The following is a 16,023-nucleotide window of genomic DNA, read 5'->3' on the forward strand; positions in this document are numbered from 1 at the left end:
ACAGAAATAAATGGGCATTCTGTCTGCAAGCAGTTGTAGCACCCTGTGAGACGTTGCAAGAGTTTGTTTCACCGTGTTGAGCAAACACACCTGCACAGCGGCACACTCAGTCAATCAATATGCTTGAATGTAGACTGCTGTATAACAATGATTACCGAGGTGGCTGACATGACAAAAACAGGTATGTAGCCAATGTACTAGAAACTACAAGTAATGAGGTCCAGTTCATGAACAAATCAATTCTTTTGAACCGGTTCTTTTTAGTGAACGAGTTGAACTAGTTCACCAAATCGGACTGAATCTTAACTGTTCACGTCTCGAGTCAACACTGATCCACAAGTTACTCTATCTTAACCTGTCTCTCGGATGTGCCTGACACTCAGAATCAAAATGAGCTGATAACAGGGAGAAATATGATCCTCGAACTGGTGATATCTGCTTTTGCCAACTCTTCTTTGCAATTAACCACTCCAACGAGTTCACAAATCAGACTGAATTGTCTGGACGTAACAGTTCTCGTGTCAACAGTACAATGAACTGAGAATCGCCTCTTTCGGAGGAGTCCAAAATACTGAGAACCGGACCCCCATCTGAAGGTTGTCCCCCCCTAAAATATCATTAAAATATGTGTATTGTAAATAATATAATGATATATTCTTAAAATAATTGTTTAAGAAATAAAATAATACAAATGCAAACGGGGCAACAACAAAAAAAACCTAGGTGTCCCCTTCAAAAATTGCTCTTGAGCATGCAGATTATATCTGAAGTTGTGATGAGCTGGATCATGGTTTGTGCAAAAAAGGGTGAGTTGATTAATAGTTTAATCACTTTTTATGCTTTAGACATGTGTAGGACATCCACGTTTGTACATCAGTGTTAGAATTGGGTGCTTTAGGTGCAAAACTTTAATGTAGGATGTGTTGTAAGATCAATGAATGAAACACTGATGATAATAAACACACTTATTTTATAACTTAAACTAAAAAATTGAAATAAAATGTTATAATCAGCAATATAAGCCCTTACATATAACTTTATTGAATGTGTTTGTGCATGTATTGTACGACGCATTAGCGTTATATATTGTGACGTTAGAGATGGGCGGATCGATACTAATGTATCAATACTTCCTATTCTGATGTGGTATCAAGAATATCGATCCTCACATAAAAATAAAGACATTTTTTTAACTAGTGATTTTAACTACTTATTATTTAGATAACGTGAATATGAATGCATTTCATGAGTTTCGAAGTGGAAAAAACTATTATATGAGCGAATAGTTGCACAGGCACCGGAACTATTTTTTCTTCTGCTCATCTTGACGTGCCAGAAATGGTAAAATACACCAGCAGTCACAGACAGCACTCACACTTTCAGTCATACAGCGCTCAAAGAGGGAGCAGTGCTTTCCTGAGGCAATGACAGAAAAACAGCATCTGGATTTATTCACACTAAGAAATGACAAACCTAGATGTGACATTTATTATTATGGGCTTGTGAGACAATTTTTACAGGTTATTTAAATTCAGAGTATTTAAAACATTGATAATGATCTGTAATCCTCATTAATAAATGACACCTTTATGAAAAGTACCCATGGATTTATTGTAGTGATGTTGTATTAATCATGACTGTAGTAATCGTTTTTTCTTCTTCTTCTTCTTCTTCTTCTTCTTCTTTTTTGGCATTAACCAAGGTTTTGATACAATTAACCATGGTTTCAATACAGCGTTACTGTAGTATCCATATGATAACATGGTTTTAGTAATAGTAAAAATATTATAATATCTGTAGTTAATTTTGTGGTTTTATATGTGGCTCATAGGCTACTTACTACATTTTAAAGGGTAAACAAAGCAGCCTTATAATTTTAAATAATATATAGGCCTATATATATATATATACACACACAATTTAAGTTAATTTGATCCAAAGAATTCAGTTTATTAGAAGTATCTGTATCGATATCGTGGATATTGGCCTAAAAGTACTTGGTATTGGATTGAAAAGAAAATAAGTGGTATTGCACATCCCTAACTGACGTCATCATGTAAATTAACTGGTGAATCGTTTTTTTTTTTTTAACCATTTCATTGAAACGAAGCGTCCGAAAGAACCGGTTCGCGGAAGAGAAGAGCCAAGTCGGTGCTCGCATCGCGAATTCATCGTGAAGAAGAACTTCATTAAGTCAATTCACCCACATCATGTCTCTCACAGTTTACTAAAACAATATATACAAAATAATAATTCAGAAAAACATTATTAATATTGTGCTATGAAGTCTTTTTAGGCGTAATGTATCCACACATGTAGGTATCTCTTGTGGTCCACACAATGTTATAAACTTAAACTGGTCCTTGATGAATTAACTGGAACTTTTTAAGTCGGGAAACATTTTTATTGCTAAAACAGACTGCAACTCTGAAAAACAGATAGACAGCACATAGGCTATATATATATTTTTTTTAATTTAATTTTATTTTAAAAGCATTGACGAGCTGCTTAAAATACGTTCTTTCATTTTTTTCCACAATGAAATATAAATATATTTTGGGCAGCAAAATGTTTTGTTTATAATTTAATTATAGATTGGGTCCCGATTAATTAATTACACGGTTTTTGGTGGGGTCAATGATTTTTTCCTTCTTAAATTAAATCTCCTCATTTTCCTTCTCGCTATTGTCTCTGGTGTCGTTTGCAGAGAAGAAAATAAATGTTGTTTTGTCGCACGTTAATTTGATGATATTTTCATTTTAGTCTTTCAGCAAATCATCTGAAATGTGTCTGGATATCACGGCAATGACGTCATACACTCTGTATCGTCCCGTCAGTCAGCGCAAATGCCCAAAATAATGCGAAAATGCGTTTTCAACAACGAGCTGAAAGAACCTGATCCATGTGAAAATGTAAGCGGGATGTTTCCTGAATGTTCATTTTCCTCTCGAGGTAAATCAGACTATGGAGGACAAAACATGCAAAAATAATAAATAAATAAATAAATAATAAATGTAATAATAAGAAAATAAATAAAGGAATAAATGTCTTGATAAAACAAATATAATTAGTTTTTAATAAAAGTTATTCCTGAATTAATTTTTTGTATTTATTTTTTCCTTTATTTATTATTTTCTCTTTTTATTTTTATTCTTTAAAAATGTTTTATTCTTTCATTTGTTTTTTATTATTTATGCATTCATTTATTTATTCCCACATGTATTTATTTTTATATTTAAATATTCCCACATTTATTTATTTTTGTATTTATTCTTACTTTTCTGTCTCTTGTATGATAATTATGTGGGCGGGTCCTGTTTACCATTGGCTTATTGTAGATTGAAGCGTGTGCTCGATTACTCTTGACTTGTTTTGATGTGAGGTTAGGTCATAGCCATATGAACTATAGCTATTTGTGGGGCTAAAAACATAAGAGCTTATGTCAATCCAAGATGTATTGTTTATACTACAATCACAAAACAAAATGAGCAAGTTTCATAAATGATATGATTTAACCTTGTCCTTTTCTCTTTTTTCTGCATATGTAACTTCATATTTTGATGTCTGCAAATCCATACTATTGTTATGATCCATCTGTTGTTATGATTGTTCATTGTAAAAAATACAACCATGCTTCATTTCCCTGATCGTTTATGTATGTATACATCTGCAATAAAAAAATCTAGGGTATAGCTGACTCTTCACATATATCTAGAGAGTTACGCAACTTGCGAATGAAGTCAATAACCACGCATCAAATGATCTTTCATTTAGAGTAGAGGTGCTTATTGATGTTTTAACAGAGCTGTATGCCCGTATGAATGTTGTAGCACATCCTGGATTGTTAAACTCTCTACAAAACGTTTCCCTGCATATTCTAAATCTGTGCGAGTCAGGTGGTGCTATGGTGGGACGTCCATCTCAGAGCCATATAGAGGCTCTGGTCCATCTTATTTGCTTCCGATAAGTAATATTGAGCTCTCAACCAATGATGCACTGGAGCTCCGCAAGGACCGCCTCCCTCATTTCCATGTTGCACACAGAAAAGTAAAAATAAATACATGTATAAATAAATATATATGGAAATATATAAATATGGAAATAAATATATGTGGGAATAAATAAATATGCAAAATAAATTAACACATAAATAAAAAAAATATGCAAAATAAATGAATAAATAATTAAAAGTTAAAAAGAATAAAAATAAAGTTAAAAATAAATATAGAAAATACTGTAATAAAGGAATAAAGTCATACAATAAGAAATTCAGGAATAAATTTAATGAAAAAAATAATTATATTTGTTTTATCAAGACATTTATTCCTTTATTTATTTTTTATTATTACATTTATTCATTCATTATTTATGCAGGTTTGGGCCTCCATATCAGACAAGTGTCACATTCAGACACACTTTTTACATACAAGCCCTTAAAGAAATATTCCGGGTTCAGATTCAATCGACAGCATTTGTGGCATAATATTGCTTACCACAAAAATACATTGACTCGTCCCTCCTTTTCTTAAAATTTTTTTTAAAAACAAAATGCAAAAATCGAGGTTACAGTGAGACACTTACAATGGAAGTGAATGGGGCCAATTTTTGGAAGTTAAAATACTGACTGTTTCAAAGTATAACCACAAGACATAAAAGATATCCATGTAAACATGATTTTAGTGTGATAAAATCACTTACTGACCTTTTCTGTATAAAGTTAGACAATTTTACAACTTCGTTGCCATGATGATGTAATGTCAACAACACCTAAAACGACTATAAAAATGACAATTTAAAGTTTACAGCTCAAATAATACACAAGTTTTAAAAGAAGAATTAATGCAAGTGCTTTTATAAAATTATAAGCTTCACATTTCACAAACCCTCCAGAAATTGTCCTCATTCACTTCCATTGTAAGTGCCTCACGGTAACCTTGATATTTGCTTTTTTAAAGAAAAGGAGGGATGAGTTGTGATAATCAAATGCTGTTGATTGAGCTTTACTTGTATTGAACCCAGAATATTCCTTTAAATGTTGGGATTGTATTTTGAATTTTAAATTCTCCTCATAATTACACATGCAATATGAAATTATATGGATAGAATAGGCTACATGGAATTTGTCAATTAAAAAAGCTAAGTAATGTAGTTAAATAGTGAAAAACAAAATATAAAATAAAATATAAAAGTTCACATATATACATATCACAGAAGTTTGCACACTCCCTTTTTTATTCCTAGGGCCTATACATTTACACACCCTTTCTGAATGTATGCAAATATAAGAGATAAAAAATTATATATTTTATGTAGTCCTGCCCTTCAAAAGCTACATTACACAAAATGTACTGTAATGTACATAAATTATCCTGTTCAAAAGTTTGCATCCCCTTGGTTCTTATGTTGCCTTATTGAGCATCAATGAATGTTTGCACCTTTTGTAATAACTGTGTATGTGTTCATCAATTGTCCTAAGTGTCAAAAGCTGGATGTCTATATCATTGAGCCACTGTTACGAAGAACTCAAATGTGCAGAAGATGCTGGGAAACCAAAGAATGTACAGTCATTTTCTTACGAAAAGTTGGCAGCTTCACAGCTCAGGACAAACCGTCATTAATCATTGAGAAAGCAACACGCCATATTAAAGGGTTTGCTCTGGTGCCAGTATCTCCAAAACTCACGTGCAGTCTGTCTCATGAATGCGCACAGGAGATCAACGGTCGGTGAAGAGTTTCACTTTATAATACATCAGATTTCGGTTTGATAATCACCAAAGCTTATCGTATTCCTTCAGAACAAGACACGAGTCGCATACAATAAATTGTTAGACTTCTGAATTATACTTTTGTGTTCTTTTGAAACTTGAAGAAGTGGTCACCATAAACTGCCATTGTGTGACATCACTGAGCACAATTTTTATTTTTCACAATTTCTCCCTTTGTGTTAAGAAAAAGACAGAAAATCAACACAGATATAACAACACAGGGATGAGTAAAGAATGACATCATTTTCATTTTTGTGTGAACTAATCCTTTTAGAACTAAGGGAATGTAAACTTTTGAACAGGATCATTTGTTTAAATTCAGTTACCATTTTGTCCCGTGAAATATACCGTATGTGAATATCTGTTGTCAAACAGCTTCTTCAAGGTGGTACTAAATACATTTTTATGATACCTCTTATTTTTTAAATGATAACACACAGACACATCAGGGTTTTAGATGCAAAAGCAGTGTGTAGAACTGCCCCACGTTTTCCATGAATTAACATTCATGTCTGTGTTAAATGGCTCTAATATTAGCACTGGGCTTTACCAGTGTTTTCAGATGTAGCATTTGATGTAACTTCTCAGCAATGCTAATTAATACTGTGCTGACTCATTATTTTCCCAAACCAGTCGGCAGATATGAAGAAATCTCAGTATATAGTTTTATCTAAAATGATCCCCATCTAAAGAAATAATAAACTAATTTGAAAGGACAATTGAAAATGAAGTAGAAATAATTATAACTTTATGTTTTAATGACTATCGCATCTTTCACTTTCTTCAGTCTATATTTGATGGAGGGAAAGAGCAACAAATAATTGAAATGTCAACAGAACGCAAAAGGAAGTGTGTTGAAGGACAGTTTTGTCTTCATACACCTAAAGCACATTTGAAGATTGTTCAGCAGGAAACTAATCATAAAATATAGAGGTGTTTTTGTTACATTTATATTGAAAGTTCAAATAAGCTTAAAATATTGATGTTGATTTACGGTTAAAATTTTAATTCAGATTCATGAACAGATTAATTCTGACTCGGCCCCTTTTGGACTCGGATTCGACTCGGACTCTATGTTTAAAGACTCGGACTCGACTAAGGTGGACTCGATACCCAACACTAGTACACGGTAATAATACAAACATTGTGACTCACCGAGTACACCTTTTGAGCTGTGTCCATTAATGATGACATCATCATAATTATCTGGTGTGTCCACTGCACATGCAAATGAAGAAATAAGATTTACATTTATGCATTTGGCAGATGCTTTTATCCAAAGCGACTTACAGTGCACTTAATACAGGGACAGTCCCCGGAGCAACCTGGAGTTGAGTGCCTTGCTCAAGGACACAATGGTAGTGGCTGTGGGGATCGAACCAGCGACCTTCTGATTAACAGTTATGTGCTTTAGCCCACTACGCCACCACCACTCCATATAAGCCAAAAAATAATCTTTTATTATCTATACTGGGCTTGATTTTAGATTAATATTATTTAATAAATGCAATAAAATAATAAAATACCTTTTTTAATATCAAAATTGTGTCCTGTGGTGATGACATCATCGTACCTCTCAGGTGAGTCTTCTGCAACTTTAACATGAAACAGATTCCATTACAAACAAACAAATTTTATTTTATCCTTTAGTACACAGATTAGGAGATTATTCAAAATATGTCATTATAGAATAACAGAACTTCACCGGTCTCACAATCTGGTTTCAGTCCATCAGTGATGACATCATCATAGTATCCCGGAGTGACTACTTTTACCATCTCTTCTGCATTGAAAATAATTATTTTTTAAACAAAATATATTCTTTACAGGTCATAAAGCCACCAATTTTATAAAACGGGTGTCAATGAAATCATGTGATCAGTTAAAAACAATGTCACTGACCTTTTATGCCACTGCCGTTGGTGACGTCATCATAATATTCAGTCTTGAACTCTTTTTCTGAACAGGAGAACAGAGCAGGAGATTCTAGTATATTAGTATTATAAGCTGCAGTATTTCAATAGCATTGAGTTGACGGTCAAATATTTAATTCAGAGGTTGCAGGGCCGGTCTGTGGCATAGGCGACATATGCGGTTGCATAGAGTGCAAAATGACAGGGGGGCGCCGCACGAGAGGTTTTTTTATTTTTTTCATAAGTGTGGCCTCTCATGATCACTGTGTGCCCCTCTACACCTGTGTTGTGCAACATGTGCCTCCAACATCCTTACTTTATGGATAAATGGTTACATAAGGTGACCACACGTCCCTTTCTCTTCTTTTTAGGACCTGAAAAAGCATCTGGCTGGGATTTCAAAATAAACGGTCCGGGATTTAACTTTGTATTCATATTAAGATGCTTTCCACAGGTAGGACTATCACACTGTACATTCAGTATATTTGTTACTTTTAAATGTTTCCGTGTCCTTATGTGATTATTCTGCTGAGAGCACACACACTTTCAAAGTGCTTTTTTAAAGGGGTCATGAAGTGCTATTTTTTTATAATATTTTTTTGTTCCCTGAGGTCCACTGATAGTGTCAAGAAAGTTTTTTTGCACAATTTAGTAATATATGATTTTTTCTCACCCTGTTTTTGAACCTCAGTCAGAAACGCTCAGTTTTGGCCTAAATGTCTCCTTAAAACTTCATCGTAAACGGTCAATGTTCTGATTGAATAACATGATGCAGCCCCTCAAATTCAGCAAACTCATTCAGAAGAACATTTTAAAACTAAATATCAAGGTTTACACATAACGCACATCTAACACATTGCATCTGAATATATTAAACTGTTCAAGCACAACTGTTAACACTCAGCACCATAAACTATCAAACAGTCATGCTATTTGAAATATTCATGAATGAAACGCTTTACTTACGTCTTATAAGTGTTTTTAACGGCCCCTTCCTTCAATAACAGTTCCTTTGCAAAGCTGGAATCATATTTTGTCTGTTCACAAGCAATCGACACTGACATGAGCCGATAAAAACCAACACATCATTGTCCAAAGAATGCTGAAATTACGCACATACACACTGAAGCTGCATTGAGGTGCACATCGGCAGAAACAAAGGGTCGAAGACGTCCATTGTCAAAGATGTCCATCATCAAAGACGTCCTATGTTTACATACACCAACAATTAGAAATTGTGCAGATGTGCGAAAGAATGCGTCCATGTTGCGTTTGTGCTCAAATAAACAAGAGGCATCAGCTGAATGAGAGATTTGCAACTTGACACCGCATCTTTTAAAAGTGGCACAAGATATGTATCAAGCGGCCAAAGATGTCTGTCTAGTGCAGGAATATATTCAAAAATAGTCAAAATGGGCCCCTTAGGTGTTATGTTTGGAATAGTTAGCCACACAAGGTCTGCTCTCTTGACTTGAACTGTGCGCCAGTGGGCGGAGCCAAAGGTCTGAAGACGCGTTTTGTGGGATGTGTAAATACAAATAAGCAAGGTTTCATGACGTCACAAACAGACAGATTTCAAAACTAGATGTTTCAGCAGGGTGGCTACTAAAAATGCTCTTTTTAGATTGAGGAGGAAGTTGAGTTCTGAAATGTACAGTATATTTTTATGGTACAGTTACCTCTTATATGTCTAAATATCAAGGAAACTTTTATTATCCAGTTCATGACCCCTTTAAATGTTCTCTATATCTTGCTTGCTCGTGTGCCCACCCGCTATCTCATGCTCGCTTGTGTCCCACTCTCTGCCTGCACATTGTTTGTCTGTCTAAACATCACCAGATTGCTCTGCTGCTAGAAATATCAATAACGTAAGTACACTTTTAAAAGAGCGTTCCCCAACTCTAATTATTGAAAAGGACACTAGTTTCATTAAACTCGCGCTTGCCATGAATTGTCACTTTCAACCGAAAATGTTGACTTGCTGACTACACGGAGAAAACATCAAATATACTACGTATCAGGGAAATTTAAACTAATATAATTGATAAGAAAAATAGACCATGATGGACAGTTTACAAATGGGTCCATCAGATAATTGTAGAGAAACCTCTGTTTGGGATCTGTAAAGCTGGCACTTGCCTGTTAATGGAAAATGCCAAAAGAGCATTTATCATTGAAATTTGATCTTCATAGAGTACCTGGGCACCGGAGGACTGAAAAGTGTGAAGCATAAAATTATTTTTATTGGCATCTGATCTTGTCTGTTTTTAATTTATTGCCATTATTAAACATATTAATGATACTATTCCTGAAATGTATTAAAAATGGTACTTTGCCACAAAGAAGTCCAGATGTGTGCAGTTTGGAAACCACAGATCCTTGATTTATTTTGCACAAAGATTGATTGCAAAAGATTGACCCATTCGTGGATGGCACTAACCTCAAAATGTTGTGCTTTAGTGTGCTGAAAGGGACCTAAAGTTTACTGCACTTATATTTTTTTTGTGTTTTGGTGATCTGGGGGGCACCAATCTAAAATCTCACCTAGGCCGCCAACAGAGACTGGGCCGGCCCTGAGTGGTAGAGTTTGTGAATTACATACTTAACATTTCTTTGCTGAATTTGCAAGTAATGTAAGTACTGTATAACTGAAATGTGACATGAATCAACACTCATCAGCTCTCTAACCTGAGAGAAGTTCAGCATCTTCATACCCAGAATGCTGTTCTTCAGAGATGAGACTTCCTGTTAAATGAGAGGAGATCAGCCTGAAACACGTTTATTACAAACAGACTGAATCATCATTTCCTCAAGATTTCACTCTTTTCACTGCATCATAGAGATCACGGAGTTAGTGAGAATCAGACAATATCAAATCAGACGACAGTAAAACACTAAAACTCATAAAAAATACTGAAACACCAATATTAATCTCCTTAAAAAAAGGAATGAGAAAAAGACACAAAATTTTTTAAAAAATTGTATGCCACATTGATTGCACTCTGCAAACACACACACACGCGTATCCTCACATGAACCCATTCCTTACTGCCGGCTTCCAGAAATACACACAGGATGAGGCAAACACACACACACACACACACACACACACACACACACACACACACACACACCTGCAGTACCTATAAATACAAGAATTAACCCCCACTCACTCACTCACTGATACGCACACACACACATGCACCTGCATCTCTGTGGTTTTCTGTGATGGTTTAAACAGGAGGTTTAACAGCACTAATAATAAATGCTCTCATCTACACTTTCTCCAACATAACATTAATGAGAGACATTGACTTTAATATTTACACATGTGATCTGAATTATTAAGGCAGAATGTGATCTGATTGACAACATTAAACCTTCAGTGGATCAGATTTTAACATTGATGTGCTTCATAATTTAGATGACGTGACAGATCTATGAATTATACAGTAGCTGGAGGATGCCATTTCTTCCATGTTTCACTGGTGTCACAGATCTTAACATATAAGTTACTGAAGTGTTTGCTTGTGAACATATCTTTCCATTTCTGGCAACATTTTTCTGTATTTAATGAACATATTTCACAAATTAAAGCTTTAAATAATGTTCTCTCATGATGTCTCACCCCTCTGAGTGAAGTGATTGTGTCTGTTTGTGTGTCTGTGATCAATCTCCTCATAAACGGCTTCAGTCAGAGTCTTGTGTCTCCACTTAAAGAGAGCTGTGAGTGAAGACAGACAAACCTGCTGTCAGTTCACAACAGACACTGAATAAGATACAGTATTACAGTTACACCACAGACATTAAAAAAAAAATCAATAGGTTGTTTTTGGTGTCTGAGATAGTTGATTGTATCAGAATTGAACTTGTATATGATGTGTGCATCTGTCGTACCTCTCCTCATCACTCTGTTCTGCTGAATCAGTATAATGAGTGGCAGTAAGAGCAGTAAGAGCACAGCTCCAAATACAATCACAACCACTGGAGGGATGGAGAGAGGAGGAGGATTTTGTGGACGAGTGATTGATGTTGATCGTGCTGGTCTCCTTTTTGTTTCTGAAACTCGAGGAAAAGCTGATGTTGTTGGGGCAGGAGTAGTGGACACAGACAAATCTGTTAATGTAAAAACAAACACATTAAAAATGCTGAAATTATTGTCATATTGAAAATAATAAAATGAATATAATTAGCGCTAAAATTAACAAATAAATAAATTGGGTATTATCTTAAAGGGAGGCAGTTCTGATTTCAACAGTGTAATAATCTCACCTGCACAGGTGAGTCCAGCATCCTCTTTGTGTGAGCAGTCTGTGTGGTTATTCAGGGAGAGAGGACAGTCCCACAGGTGAATCTCATTCCCTCTGCACTCGACTCTGTTCAGCCACACAACACCTTCACCAGCACCAAAGGCTGCATTCCCATCAGCACTCAGTGCTGCTCCACAACCCAGCTGCCTGCAGACCACCTGAGCATCCCTGATGTCCCACTGATCATCACAGACTGAACCCCACACAGCGTTATGATACACCTCCAGTCTCCCTGAACACCGGCCTTTCTTTCCACTCATTCTCAGAGGAACATGATCTGAATCACACACGTCAACCAACAATTAATCAACCCATTTACAACAATAAAAACACACTGAAACTGACACTAGGAATCCTAAAAAAACTAAAATTATAATAATAATTAATAAACTTACAATTTAGTTTGAATATAATATTTCAGGGTTCAAGTGCAAAATTAAAAAAACATTTAGAAAACAGGCTTACAGTAATAAATATTTAGCTGTCTTGTTTAACATATTTGTTGACAAAAGGAAACACTTACGTGAACACTGTCTCTGGTGAGGCGATTGTGAGGTAGAACATGTCAGAAGACTGTGTGGAGAATCACGACTCTCCTCTGAGATTATAACATTAAACAATTTAATTCCCAATTTACATTACAAATAAAAAAATTAAAAAAAGAAATCATATTTATAGAATCACGACCACTGAAACCATCTCAAATAATTGTAAATGATCTTACCAGAGCAGGAAATTTTGGCCACTTCATCTTCACTGCAGTCATTCTCTCCCCAGGTTGAAGATGGACACTGCCACAGAGTTGAGTCATGTGGACGACATTTAAATTGATCCAGCCAATTTGACTTTAGTCCTTGTGAGTTACCGGGGTCACTGGCAGATCTTCCACAGTTCAGCTCTTGACAGATCAGACTCGCTGTGTCTCTGTCCATCTGGTTCCAGCATACATTACCCCATGATCCATTGTAGAAAACCTCCACAGTCCCTTCACAACCATCAGTTAGTCTGATCTCTTTGAACTCTGGATGCAAAATAATTTGTTGAATTAACTTCTACTCTCATCCAACCCCATTCTGATTTATAAAGCAAATCATCCTAAAGTCATTCTCAATAAGTATTACATACAATGGATGGAGGTAAACATCAAATACTGTATATATATCATTAACTGTGAAGTTAAAATATGTTTTAAATAATTTTTTATGTTACTAAACAGCAGTTATACACATCACTGCAGTGTACAGTTTACCTGAGCACACGACTCCTACATCCTCTTTGTGTTGACAGTCATGTTTTCCCCAAACCTGAGAAGAGCAGTTCCACAGGGACATCTCATTCCCCTCACAGTTCAACTCATCCAGCCATATGGGTCCAGAACCAGGACCAAACCAGGCTGGTACCTGCTGGTTACTGAGGGCCACTCCACACTGCAGCTGTCTGCACACCACATGGGCATCTTTAATATCCCAGGAGTCATCACACACTGTCCCCCATGAGCCGTTGTGAAAAACCTCCAGCCTCCCTGCACAGTCTTCTCCAGAACCCACCAGCCTGATGGACCCACGACCTGAGATCACATAAATATATATATAAAGAGAAATGCATGTTAAATTATATAAATCTATTGTCAGAGAATGAAAATGTCCAGATATTGTTGTTCTCACTAAGGCAGGTGATTGACAGCTGTTGTGTGGAGCTGCAGTTGAGAGTTTGTGGAGAGCTGCAGTTCCCCAGATGAGCTTCACTCCCAGAGCACTGGAAGCCCATCACACACTCATGACTGTGTTCAGGACTGGATGAAGAGGAGCTGTAGAATTTCAGCACAGAGTCACAGCCCAGCTGTCTGCAGACCACAGAGGATTCAGTGAGACTCCAGGAGTCCAGCAGAACTCTTCTCCAGACCTGATGGATGTAAACTTCCACCTCCCCCTCACACTCTCTCTCTCCAGACAACCGCACTCGCCCATCATGAAGAGCCAGAGACGAATCTGAAGAGAAGTTCTGAAATGTTACCTAAATACTGAAAGTTAGTTCATGTGAATAAAGGAACACATCATATCTGATGTGCAGGTGAGAGGAAACTGAAAATAAATATATTAATGTTATGAAGAAACAGTATATATCTGAGCTTGAGTGTAAAATATTCACTTGAGCAGATGACTCCAACATTTCGTCTATGAGAACGTTCAGCTCGACTCCATGAAGTGATGGGACATTGTGAGAGTTGTGTTTCATTCCCCTGACAATCAAACACATCAGCCCAGATTTCACCACTTCCCTCTCCAAACCAGTCCGCTCCCACAACAGACACAGCAATCCCACAATTCAGCTGTCCACAGAGGACACTGGCAGCTCTCATATCCATACATCCATCACATACTGTTCCCCACTCATTGAAATACTGACGCTCCACTCGACCAGAACAGTTATCTGGCCCGTTGTCCAATCTAAGCTCAGAGTAACCTGGACGAATAAATAGAATTGAAGGAAAATAAAGGGAAGAGAACAGACATTTTTTGAGTAAATCTTAGTCCTGCTGAACCCAAATAAGCTTCCTGAAGAACAGAACAGTTCATAAGATGGTATTGAGAAAACAAATATAATTTAGTGCTGCATGTTTAGTATTTACTCTATATGAAGAATTTGATTACTTAACACACAGGTTGAAACATTGCCATTTTACCAGAACATTTCAGTCCCACGTTGTTGTCATGGGAGCAGGTTCTTGAAGATGATGATGGACAGAATCGAATGAGTGTTTCATTTCCTCTACACTGAATCTCTTTTGTCCACATCTGACCCTCTCCTTTGCCAAAAGCAGCAGCTCCCAACACCTGTACAGGAGCCCCACAGTCCAGCTCTCTACACACAACCTCTGCATCCTGCTGGTCAAAGGCAGCATCACACACTGAAACCCACGTGTTTCCATCAAGTATCTCTAATCTCCCAGAACACAGATGAGGTCCATCAGCAAGTCTTGTAAACCTTCCGTAGTTTATGGTTTCTGATTAAATTAATATAAAACATAAATACACTTTCTTTAGAGTTGTAAAGGCATTGAGTGTTAATCTGTTTTACTGTGTCTATGATATTACATAGATGTCAGTTACATTTGTTTAGTTTAAAAATTTGTTAATTAAGTTGTTTCAACATTAATATTTAATGAAAACTCAGCAGCTACATCAATTACTTTGAAAAAATTGCATTAAAGTTCATGTATATGTGAAGTTTACAGAAGAAAGGCTGATTAGTGATGCAATAACTGAGTGATGTATTGAGCAGATTACCTGAGCAGATAACTCCAGCATCATAACGATGATCACAGTTATGAACACCCCATCCACTTGATCCACAGTCCTTCAGTGTAGACTCTGATCCACTACAGCGCACATTATCCATCCAGATTGGTCCTGATCCTTCTCCAAAGTAACCATACTGTGGTGCTGCTAAAGCCTTTCCACAGCTGATCTCTCTACACACCACTTCAGCATCTGTCTTATCCCATCCCCTACCACACACTGTTCCCCACTGACCTCTATGAAGAACCTCCACTCTACCAGAACAGCGGCTGTTCCCATTTACAAGTCTCACGTTAACACTGTCTGTCCATGAGAAATACATCATAAAATGACCATCTAATAACAACAACAACAACACGACACCAAACACAATAATAATGTGATATTATAGGAGAAATATAGAACAGAAGAAAATATGTAAAGTCATGTAAGATACATTTAAATTCACTTCAAATTTACAAAACAGTAAAGATATAGAAAAAATATAATTTATCTCATGACCCAAAGTGTTTACTCACTAGCTGTGATACGTGTAACCACTGAAGACAGTAAAACGAGTGTCAAACAGCTCTTCATGTCTCTTACTCAACACAGTTTGATTAATTCAGTACAAGTTTCTCCTCTTCTCCCTCAGAGACACTGAAGAAACAGGGTGCTCTCATCCCCTAAAGAGAGAGAGAGAGAGAGAGAGAGAGAGAGAGAGAGAGAGAGAGAGAGAGAGAGACTTACTGCTGCT

The 16,023-nt window shown here is 36.3% G+C and overlaps 1 protein-coding gene across 1 annotated transcript; it reads right to left on the bottom strand.

Moving 5' to 3' along the window:
* Positions 1 to 7,235: 7,235 nt before the first annotated feature.
* On the bottom strand, positions 7,236 to 15,609 carry LOC127637501 (scavenger receptor cysteine-rich type 1 protein M130-like). Its single transcript, XM_052118591.1, has 14 exons — positions 15,276 to 15,609; positions 14,672 to 14,992; positions 14,137 to 14,451; positions 13,653 to 13,976; positions 13,238 to 13,555; positions 12,713 to 13,009; positions 12,512 to 12,586; positions 11,951 to 12,265; positions 11,576 to 11,794; positions 11,307 to 11,402; positions 10,367 to 10,423; positions 7,668 to 7,724; positions 7,471 to 7,548; positions 7,236 to 7,360 (listed from the first exon to the last, which is right to left on the bottom strand). Exons 1-14 carry the CDS (start codon positions 15,607 to 15,609, stop codon positions 7,263 to 7,265), a joined length of 2,904 nt encoding a protein of 967 aa, XP_051974551.1. The 3' UTR covers positions 7,236 to 7,262.
* Positions 15,610 to 16,023: the final 414 nt, after the last annotated feature.

Source organism: Xyrauchen texanus, chromosome 45 (genome assembly GCF_025860055.1).
Source record: "Xyrauchen texanus isolate HMW12.3.18 chromosome 45, RBS_HiC_50CHRs, whole genome shotgun sequence".
Taxonomy (NCBI): Eukaryota; Metazoa; Chordata; class Actinopteri; order Cypriniformes; family Catostomidae; genus Xyrauchen; species Xyrauchen texanus.